We start from the raw sequence: 11,919 nt of genomic DNA, 5'->3' as shown, positions 1-11,919 counted from the left end.
ATTGGCTCATAGCAATAGGCATGGGCAAACTTTGGTCGTCAGGTTTTTTGGACCTCAACGACATCCTTCAGTATATGGATGATTGGCTCATAGCAATAGGCATGGGCAAACTTTGGTCGTCAGGTTTTTTGGACCTCAACGACATCCTTCAGTATATGGATGATTGGCTCATAGCAATAGATAGGTATGTGCAAACTTTGGCCCTCCAGGTGTTTTGGACTTCAACGACATCCTTCAGTATATGGATGATTGGCTCATAGCAATAGGCATGGGCAAACTTTGGTCGTCAGGTTTTTTGGACCTCAATGACATCCTTCAGTATATGGATGATTGGCTCATAGCAATAGGCATGGGCAAACTTTGGTCGTCAGGTTTTTTGGACCTCAACGACATCCTTCAGTATATGGATGATTGGCTCATAGCAATAGGCATGGGCAAACTTTGGTCGTCAGGTTTTTTGGACCTCAACGACATCCTTCAGTATATGGATGATTGGCTCATAGCAATAGGCATGGGCAAACTTTGGTCGTCAGGTTTTTTGGACCTCAACGACATCCTTCAGTATATGGATGATTGGCTCATAGCAATAGGCATGGGCAAACTTTGGTCGTCAGGTTTTTTGGACCTCAACGACATCCTTCAGTATATGGATGATTGGCTCATAGCAATAGGCATGGGCAAACTTTGGTCGTCAGGTTTTTTGGACCTCAACGACATCCTTCAGTATATGGATGATTGGCTCATAGCAATAGATAGGTATGTGCAAACTTTGGCCCTCCAGGTGTTTTGGACTTCAACGACATCCTTCAGTATATGGATGATTGGCTCATAGCAATAGGCATGGGCAAACTTTGGTCGTCAGGTTTTTTGGACCTCAACGACATCCTTCAGTATATGGATGATTGGCTCATAGCAATAGATAGGTATGTGCAAACTTTGGCCCTCCAGGTGTTTTGGACTTCAACGACATCCTTCAGTATATGGATGATTGGCTCATAGCAATAGGCATGGGCAAACTTTGGTCGTCAGGTTTTTTGGACCTCAATGACATCCTTCAGTATATGGATGATTGGCTCATAGCAATAGGCATGGGCAAACTTTGGTCGTCAGGTTTTTTGGACCTCAACGACATCCTTCAGTATATGGATGATTGGCTCATAGCAATAGGCATGGGCAAACTTTGGTCGTCAGGTTTTTTGGACCTCAACGACATCCTTCAGTATATGGATGATTGGCTCATAGCAATAGGCATGGGCAAACTTTGGTCGTCAGGTTTTTTGGACCTCAACGACATCCTTCAGTATATGGATGATTGGCTCATAGCAATAGGCATGGGCAAACTTTGGTCGTCAGGTTTTTTGGACCTCAACGACATCCTTCAGTATATGGATGATTGGCTCATAGCAATAGGCATGGGCAAACTTTGGTCGTCAGGTTTTTTGGACCTCAACGACATCCTTCAGTATATGGATGATTGGCTCATAGCAATAGATAGGTATGTGCAAACTTTGGCCCTCCAGGTGTTTTGGACTTCAACGACATCCTTCAGTATATGGATGATTGGCTCATAGCAATAGGCATGGGCAAACTTTGGTCGTCAGGTTTTTTGGACCTCAACGACATCCTTCAGTATATGGATGATTGGCTCATAGCAATAGGCATGGGCAAACTTTGGTCGTCAGGTTTTTTGGACCTCAACGACATCCTTCAGTATATGGATGATTGGCTCATAGCAATAGGCATGGGCAAACTTTGGTCGTCAGGTTTTTTGGACCTCAACGACATCCTTCAGTATATGGATGATTGGCTCATAGCAATAGGCATGGGCAAACTTTGGTCGTCAGGTTTTTTGGACCTCAACAACATCCTTCAGTATATGGATGATTGGCTCATAGCAATAGGCATGGGCAAACTTTGGTCGTCAGGTTTTTTGGACCTCAACAACATCCTTCAGTATATGGATGATTGGCTCATAGCAATAGGCATGGGCAAACTTTGGTCCTCAGGTTTTTTGGACCTCAACAACATCCTTCAGTATATGGATGATTGGCTCATAGCAATAGGCATGGGCAAACTTTGGTCCTCAGGTTTTTTGGACCTCAACAACATCCTTCAGTATATGGATGATTGGCTCATAGCAATAGGCATGTGCAAACTTTGGTCCTCAGGTTTTTTGGACCTCAACGACATCCTTCAGTATATGGATGATTGGCTCATAGCAATAGGCATGGGCAAACTTTGGTCCTCAGGTTTTTTGGACCTCAACAACATCCTTCAGTATATGGATGATTGGCTCATAGCAATAGGCATGGGCAAACTTTGGTCCTCAGGTTTTTTGGACCTCAACAACATCCTTCAGTATATGGATGATTGGCTCATAGCAATAGGCATGGGCAAACTTTGGTCGTCAGGTTTTTTGGACCTCAACGACATCCTTCAGTATATGGATGACTGGCTCATAGCAATAGGCATGTGCAAACTTTGGTCCTCAGGTTTTTTGGACCTCAATGACATCCTTCAGTATATGGATGACTGGCTCATAGCAATAGGCATGTGCAAACTTTGGTCGTCAGGTTTTTTGGACCTCAACGATATCCTTCAGTATATGGATGATTGGCTCATAGCAATAGGCATGGGCAGACTTTGGTCGTCAGGTTTTTTGGACCTCAACGATATCCTTCAGTATATGGATGATTGGCTCATAGCAATAGGCATGGGCAAACTTTGGTCCTCAGGTTTTTTGGACCTCAACGACATCCTTCAGTACATGGATGATTGGCTCATAGCAATAGGCATGGGCAAACTTTGGTCGTCAGGTTTTTTGGACCTCAACGACATCCTTCAGTATATGGATGATTGGCTCATAGCAATAGGCATGGGCAAACTTTGGTCGTCAGGTTTTTTGGACCTCAACGACATCCTTCAGTATATGGATGATTGGCTCATAGCAATAGGCATGGGCAAACTTTGGTCGTCAGGTTTTTTGGACCTCAACGACATACTTCAGTATATGGATGATTGGCTCATAGCAATAGGCATGGGCAAACTTTGGTCGTCAGGTTTTTTGGACCTCAACGACATACTTCAGTATATGGATGATTGGCTCATAGCAATAGGCATGGGCAAACTTTGGTCGTCAGGTTTTTTGGACCTCAACGACATACTTCAGTATATGGATGATTGGCTCATAGCAATAGGCATGGGCAAACTTTGGTCGTCAGGTTTTTTGGACCTCAACGACATCCTTCAGTATATGGATGACTGGCTCATAGCAATAGATAGGTATGTGCAAACTTTGGCCCTCCAGGTGTTTTGGACTTCAACTCCCGCAATTCCTAACAGCCTACCGGCTGTTAGGAATTGCGGGAGTTGAAGTCCAAAACACCTGGAGGGCCAAAGTTTGCCCATGCCTGCTATAGATGTGAAGGGATTTGGAGTGGTGGATTTCCCTCTTCAATTACTTTGGGAGGCTAGTTCTTAGGTACTTGGCGTGCAGCTTTTGGGCAAAAAACAGTCCAAGATCAAGGTGAATTTTCTTAAAATGGGGATGGGAGAGCCTTGAGGGACCAAGGTGAGGGACGCACTTTGGCCCAATGGCGTTTTTGGCCCCGTAGTCTTGAAGTCGTTGCCCCTGACTAGAAATGACCAAAACAACTCATATCTCTTGAATGCTCACAAATACCTCTATCCACATTGAAGTCCTTCTGGTCTAATTTACTTGTCTGAATGTATCTCCTCTTATGAGCCATCTAGAACCCTAATAACATCGGGAGAGGCCCTGCTCTCAGTCCCACCTGCCTTGCAAGCGTGGATGGTGGGAACGAGGGACTTCTCGGTGGTAGCTCCCCAGCTGTGGAACACCCACCCCAGAAATATACGACAAACCCCAGCCCTTTTGAGCTTTGGAAAAGCTTTAAAGACATGGCTGTGTGCCCAAGCATTTAATGAATAAACATTTGAGTCGGCATGGAATCTGAATCAAGATTTACGCACGAGGTTCTGGAGGAATGGATTCAATTACTTACATGTTTTTAAATTTTATAATGTGTTCTAATAGCGTTATTGGAGCCTCCGGTGGCCTAGGGGATAAAAGCCTTGTGACTTGAAGGTTGGGTTGCTGACCTGAAGGCTGCCAGGTTCGAATCCCACCCGGGGAGAGTGCGGATGAGCTCCCTCTATCAGCTCCAGCTCCATGCGGGGACATGAGAGAAGCTTCCCACAAGGATGGTAAAATATCAAAACATCCGGGTGTCCCCTGGGCAACGTCCTTACAGACGGCCAATTCTCTTACTCCAGAACAGGGGTCCCCAAACTAAGGCCCGGGGGCCGGATGCGGCCCTCCAAGGTCATTTACCTGGCCCCCGCCCTCATTTATAATATAATATTTTTATATCAGTTTTAATAATATAATATATTATATATACATATGATATTGACAATATTATCATGTTATACAATGTAATACTAATACCATATAATAATATTAATTACATGTTATATATTACATATAATATTACAGTATAGTGGTATAGTTCAATATAGTATAATGCTAATATTGTGCTATGCTAATAATATAATATATTGTATGTACATACAGCTGCTCTGAGTTCCCTTCGGGGTGAGAAGGGTTGGATATAAATGTAGTAAATAAATGTAGTAAATGAATAAATAAATAATTTTAGACTTAGGCTCGCCCACTTGACTTGAAGGCACACAACAACAACAACAACAACAATCCTAATTAACTTGACTATCTCATTGGCCTGATAGGTTTATGTTGGTTAAAATTGTTTTCATTTTAAAATATTTTATTGTTCTTTGTTGTTGTTGTTTTGCTCTACAAATAAGACATGTGCAGTGTGCATAGGGATTTGTTCGTATTTCTTTTTCAAATGATAATTTGGCCCCTCAACAGTCTGAAGGATTGTGGACCGGCCCCCTGCTTAAAAAGTTTGAGGACCCCTGCTCCAGAAGCAACTCAGGTTGCTCCTGACATGAAAAAAATAGTGTTATTAACTGATCTGTATGTATTGTTTTGATTTTAATTTTGTGTTTTGGGCATTAAATTTTTGTTGACTTTTGTAAGCCGCCTTGAGTCCCCTCGGGTGAGAAAGGCGGGGTAAAAATGCTGTAGATAAATAATAAAATATTTATTTATTTATTACATCATTTCTACCCCGCCCTTCTCACCCATCAGGGGACTCAGGGCGGCTTACAATATACAGTAGAGCAGGGGTCCCCAAACTAAGGCCCGGGGGCCGGATGCGGCCCTCCGAGTTCATTTACCCGGCCCCCGCCCTCAGTTTTATAATATAATATATTGTATATACATATAATATTGATAATAATAATAATATTATAATGTAATACAATATAACACTAATAATACCATATAATAAGATTTATTATATATTCTATATTACATATAATATTACTAATAATATTACAGTATAGTGGTATAGTTCAATATAGTAATATATAATGCTAATATTGTGCTATGATAATAATATAATATATTGTATGTACATATAATTTCTAAGCCACTCTGAGTCCCCTTTGGGGTGAGAAGGGTGTGATACAAATGTAGTAAATAAATGCAGCAAATAAATAAATAATAAATAAATACATTTTAGGCTCGCCCAAAGTCTGAACAACAACAACAACAATCCTAATTAACTTCACTATCTCATTGGCCAGAAGCAGGAGCACACTTCCCATTGAAATCCTGATAAATGTATGTTGGGTTAAAATTGTTTTTATTTCTATATATTGTATTGTTCTTTCATTGTTCTTGTTGTTGTTTTTGCACTACAAATAAGACATGTGCAGTGTGCATCGGAATTTGTTTGTATTTTTTTTTCAAATGATAATCCGGCCCCTCAACAGTCTGAAGGATTGTGCACCGGCCCTTGGATTAAAAAGTTTGAGGACCCCTGCAGTAGAGTCTCACTTATCCAACACTCGCTTATCCAACGTTCCGGATTATCCAAGGCATTTTTGTAGTCAATGTTTTCAATATGTCGTGATATTTTGGTGCTAAATTTGTAAATACAGTAATTACTACATAGCATTACTGCTTATTGAACTACTTTTTCTGTCAAATTAGTTGTATAACATGATGTTTTGGTGGTTAATTTGTAAAATCATAACCTAATTTGAAGTTTAATAGGCTTTTCCTTAATCTCTCCTTATTATCCAACATATTTGCTTATCCAACGTTCTGCCGGCCCGTTTATGTTGGATAAGTGAGACTCTACTGTACATCGGAAACACAGTTAAAAATCATCCAAGATTAAAAATCCCAATAAAAATTAAAATATAAATTAAAAACCAGCATAATTATACATCTAAATATACAATTTTATACATCTAAATTATACATCTAAATAAATAAGTTCTCAGAATGGTGACCGCTGCCATTTTGAGGTTTCCAATGAAGAGATTCTGACCCTTTCTATGATTCTCTGCTCAGCTCCCGAGACATCCAGGCCTCCGCCGCCCTCCAGGCTGGACCAGCCCAAGGAGTCCAGGGGCCGGAACCGGCTGCCCGGCGGCAAGGAGCCCTGCGGGAAGGACTCTGCGGCCTCCTCCTCCTCGGCAGGGGACAAGCGGGCCGACCGGGGGTCCCTCCACCTGGAGCTGAGCTCCTCCAGCGAGAGGGAGATGTCCTACCGCTGCCCCGAGATCGAGAGCTTGCGGGAAGCGACGGGCGCCATGCTCTTGGACGAGAAGAAGCCCGTGGTGGGGAGGAGGCCCCGGGAGAACCACCACCACAAAGGTCAGGGCGCCAGTCACTTCCCGGGGCCGGTCATGCCGCCTCTCCTGCTTTATAGGCATCCACACTCCAGAATTAATGCATCTTAACACCGTGCTATGGAATCCTGGGTTGTGTCGTTTAGGGAGGCATCAACGTCCTGGCAGAGAAGGTGAAAGGCAGGCATGGGGTGTCCACCAAAGTCCTTCACCAAAGTCATTTCCAGTTTATGACACCCTAAGGCAGTGATGGCCAACCTATGACATGAGTGTCAGCACTGACACGCCTAGACATTTTTGCTGACACGCTGCCGCATGCAGATTGATTGGATGATTAATGTTTTTTGTGGCCAAATTTGGTGTGATTTGGTCCAGTGGTTTTGTTGTTTAGTCCATTTTTTTTTTCGTGTCAGGAGCAACCGGAGTTGCTTCTGGAGTGAGAAAACTGGCCGTCTGCAAGGACGTTGCCCAGGGGACGCCCGGATGTTTTTACCATCCTTGTGGGAGGCTTCTCTCATGTCCCCGCATGGAGCTGGAGCTGATAGAGGGAGCTCATCCACACTCTCCCCGGGTGGGATTCGAACCTGGCAGCTTTCAGGTCAGCAACCCAACCTTCAAGTCACTTAGTCCACTACGCCATCTGGGGGCTCCAGTTTAGTCCATGGGAATAATATATATATATATATATATAAAATTCTATTATTATTGTAGTATATTATTATATTATTACTATTATATTATTATTATATTATTCATTATTCATGATTATATTAAAACTACAACCAAGAGAAATCAGCGTGGAAACTGCAAGAGGTACCATAGATTGTTGTACATGGAAATAATGGTAGTAAATAGTTTTTGATTTATTAAATACAGTTATATATTACAATTATGTATTTTTGTCATTTAAACTATATATATTGTGAAATTATGGTTTTTTTCTCGAAGTGACACACCACCCAAGTCATGCTAGGTTTTTTGGTGAATTTTGACACACCAAGTGCAAAAGGTTGCCCATCACTGCCCTAAGGTGAACCCATCACTGGAGTTCCTGATTTCAAAGGAGGCTTGAAACTGGGTTTCTGTCAAGACCCAGGCTGCAGAACACCAATAACCATGCGCAGAGACCAGAATCTATCTAATATCTTTATTAAGGAAATATATAAAGTCAATAAAAACAAGTGAAGAATATAGTTCAGAAGTAGACCTTTCAGGAAAGGTCAAATATAGTCCAGGAAAACAATGTCCAATATGTGATATTAGAGTCCAAAGTTATAATCCACTTGACCGAAACACACACTATTTGGCAAACAATAGTGTGGGGAACTGTCCATAGTCTTTCAAGGCTTAAGGTAAATCCGAAGGAAACTGGAAAACAAGGCTTGAATCTAGGAAGCAAGGTCCGTGGTTTAAAACGCAAGGCAAGGCAAGACTTGAAACTTGGCAAGATCAAACTTGAAACAAGGCAAACATGAAACAAGAACTGAGTCCATAGAAGTCCGTGGAACAAGGCAAGGCTGGAAACTTGATCCGGGAAACAGAGAACTGGAGTACGAAGTCTACACACGATCTCACTCCTCAAGCTGACGAATTGACTCCGCAAGGTTTCCGTCGCGGCAAAACACCTAAATAGGGTCTCGTTTCCCGCCAGAAGAACACTTTCCCTGGAGAACTAGAAGTGAAACTCATCTCTGTCCAGATGCATGACTCCTTAGAATTTCCCAAGGGAAGCAGACCTAATCAGCTAATTGTTTGGCTGCGATTCTGGCGCTTCGGCGCTTCGCCTCCCTAGCGCCTCTATCTTTATTATAATTGTCCTTTCGAGAAAACGGGGGAGAATTCTGCCCAAGGCTTGTTTGGGTAACTTCTTGAGGGCAAACATCCTGCAGGTGCAGGGGCTCCGTTTCTGGCTGAAACGGTGTAAATCCCATGTTTTCCTCTTTGTCTGCCACAATAGTACTAGGAATGGGACTACAAGGCCCATGAGACATCACAGTTTCCTCTAATCCCTGTAGCAGAATTGGGCCAAATCATGTCCATCCCATAAAGACAATAGCCTTCCTGGGTAGGGTCAGAGACGCCCTCAATCACTTTGTTCTTTTTCCTGTTCAGTAAAAGGAACCCCATTCATCGACACTAGATCATCCCTTGTCCCAGCCCACGCTGGCCAGTGAGCCAAGCCCCTCTCTGTGACTGGTCAGAATTAGAGGCTTGGCTGCAGTCTATGCCAGCTTGTGTATGAAAAGGGCTGTGAAACTGTATTCTGGATGCTATCTACTTTGTGAATGAATCCCTAGCTAGCATCTTATCTGCAGATAATAAAACCTTCCTTGGCTGAAAATCACCTTCTCTCCTTACTTGCTGGCTAATTTCAATTGGGCCTGATCTGTATGACTCACTCAAAACAGGCAGCTCAGGCAGATCACTTGCTTGGGTTTCTGCCAACAGGCTTCTCCCAGGTCTCACTGCCAGGGGTTGCCTCTTAAAATGGTGCCAACAGATTGAGGCCAAAGTGGGATAGGTCAGTGTTAAAATAACCCACCATCTGGGGTGTTAAGAGGGCCTTTTCTGAACTCGCCTCCCTTTCCTTTTGCAGGGTCTTCGAACGACTCGGAAAGCAACGAAGGCTCCATCCCGGAACTAGAAGAGCCAGAGGTTTCGGAACCACGAATGGCCCAGACGCAGGTTAGTGCCACCTTGCAAGGCTGGCCCTTGGGAGCTGGCTCTGGGTGGAGTTTTATTTATTTATTTATTTATTTACAGTATTTATTTTCCGCCCTTCTTTCTCACCCCGAAGGGGACTCAGGGCGGATTACAATGAACACATATATGGCAAACATTCAATGCCAACAGACAAACAACATACATTAGACAGACTCAGAGGCATTTTTAACATTTTTCCAGCTTCATGATTCCGGCCACAGGGGGAGCTGTTGCTTCACCGTCCAGTAGTGGCTGTACTTCCTCATTCCTTTCCTCGTGTTTTGCTGGCAGTTTTATGGTGTTGTAAATTAGTTAAATTAGCCTCCCGCATAAAGCGTCCCTAAATTTCCCTAATTAACAGATGCAACTGTCTTTCGGGGCTGCATAGGTCAACAGCAAGCTGGGGCTACTAATGGTCGGAGGCTTAACCCGACCCAGGCTTCGAACTCATGACCTCTTGGTCAGTAGTGATTTATTGCAGCTGGTTACTAGCCAGCTGTGCCACAGCCCGGCCCCTGAGAGTAAAGCAAATTCCTGCCTTGCTATGAATGTCCTTCAAGGCCCCTTTTGCACCTTCCAGGCTCAGCTGACGCACTCTTTGGGAACCGGAGAAGAATCCATCAGCAAAGCGAAGCAGAGCCGGAGCGAGAAGAAGGCGCGGAAGGTGAGGTCTAAAACAGGCGCATGGCCAGACATCTTCCGGGCAGGCTTTGCTGCCCTTTTTGCCTTCTTCCAGAGTGCATCTACACTGTAGAGTTAATGCAGACTGACATCACTTTAACCTCCACAGCTCAAGGCTATGGAATACTAGCTTTCTTGTTGTGAATCACCAATATTCTTGGGCAGAGAAGGCACAAGACCTTGTAGAACAAGAACTTCCATGAGCGGTGGAATTCATAATGAGTTTTCACAAGAGGGCCTCCTCTTCTCTTCTCTTCTCTTCTCTTCTCTTCTCTTCTCTTCTCTTCTCTTCTCTTCTCTTCCAGGCCATGTCCAAACTGGGTCTGCGGCAAATCCATGGAGTCACCAGGATCACCATCCGCAAGTCCAAGAACATCTTGTTTGTCATAACCAAGCCGGACGTCTTCAAAAGCCCAGCGTCGGACATCTACATTGTCTTTGGAGAAGCCAAGGTGAGCTGGCAGAGTGTTTTGGTGCAGAGACAAGAAACATGGTTATGTGCCCAAGCACATAAATGCTAAAGTAAATGATGAGTAAATGATAAAGTTGACATGGCCTGATTTAAGGATGAAGCATGAGGATCTTGGACGAATGGAATTAATTATATAAAGTAGAGTCTCACTTATCCAACATAAACAGGCTGGCAGAATGTTGGATCAGTGAATATGTTGGATAATAAGGAGGGATTAAGGCAAAGCCTATTAAACATCAAATTGGGGTATGATTTTACAAATTAAGCACCAAAACATCATGTTAGACAACAAATTTGACAGAAAAAGTAGTTCAATACGCAGTAATGCTATGTAGTAATTACTGTATTTACGAGTTTAGCACCAAAATATTACGATGTATTGAAAACATTGACTACAAAAATGCCTTGGATAATCCAGAATGTTGGATAAGCGAGTGTTGGATAAGTGAGACTCTACTGTATATGTTTTTAAGGTTTTTATAATGTGTTTTAACAATGTTATTAATGGCTCTGTCTGTATTGTTCTGTTTTTATGATTGCATTTCTGGGCATTAAATTTTGCCAATTTTTGTAAGCCGCCCTGAGTCCCCTCGGGTGAGAAAGGCGGGGTATAAATGTTGTAAATAAATAAATATGGGTCTCAAAGACCTTTGGTTCAGGGGACACGTATGTGTGCAAATTTCAACTCTGACATTATCTTGCGCATGGGATATGGCGGGGGTTGTTATTCCATCCCTCCATCTTCCCCCAAGACATGCCATGGGGATGAGTGCCTTGGAACGTATGCTCCATGGATAAGGAGGCCGTACTGTATTTATGCTGGGAAGACTCGTTGAGTTGTTGATAGAGTTGCTTTGGGATAGACGTCGGAAGGGACTCTTATTAACGACTTAGACCAGGGGTCCTCAATCTTTTTAAGCAGGGGGCCGGTCCACAATCCTTCAGACTGTTGAGGGGCCAAATTATCATTTGGAAAAGAAATACGAACAAATCCCTATGCACACTGCACATGTCTTATTTGTAGAGCAAAACAACAACAACAAAGAACAATAAAATATTTTAAAATGAAAACAATTTTAACCAACATAAACCTATCAGGCCAATGAGATAGTCAAGTTAATTAGGATTGTTGTTGTTGTTGTTGTGTGCCTTCAAGTCAAGTGGGCGAGCCTAAGTCTAAAATTATTTATTTATTCATTTACTACATTTATTTACTACATTTATATCCAACCCTTCTCACCCCGAAGGGAACTCAGAGCAGCTGTATGTACATCTATATATATAAATGAGTGATGGCATCACGGCGACCC

General features: G+C 42.9%; 1 protein-coding gene across 4 annotated transcripts in view; it reads left to right on the top strand.

Annotated features, from left to right (window-relative positions):
- Positions 1–11,919, top strand: part of nacad (NAC alpha domain containing) — a 54,955-nt gene that overhangs the window by 38,869 nt on the left and 4,167 nt on the right. For 3 of the 4 annotated variants that reach the window (XM_062984418.1, XM_062984419.1, XM_062984420.1), the window contains exons 3-6: positions 6,473–6,778; positions 9,350–9,438; positions 10,037–10,120; positions 10,443–10,589. In XM_062984418.1, coding sequence (XP_062840488.1) covers positions 6,473–6,778; positions 9,350–9,438; positions 10,037–10,120; positions 10,443–10,589 — 626 coding nt within the window. The remainder of the gene's footprint in view (positions 1–6,472; positions 6,779–9,349; positions 9,439–10,036; positions 10,121–10,442; positions 10,590–11,919) is intronic. The other variant, XM_062984421.1, reaches the window with a different exon arrangement.

The sequence above is a fragment of the Anolis carolinensis genome, chromosome 6, assembly GCF_035594765.1.
Source record: "Anolis carolinensis isolate JA03-04 chromosome 6, rAnoCar3.1.pri, whole genome shotgun sequence".
In the NCBI taxonomy this organism is placed as follows: Eukaryota; Metazoa; Chordata; class Lepidosauria; order Squamata; family Dactyloidae; genus Anolis; species Anolis carolinensis.
Note: the sequence above shows the minus strand (reverse complement) of the source record. Positions and strands in the feature narration are given on the sequence as shown.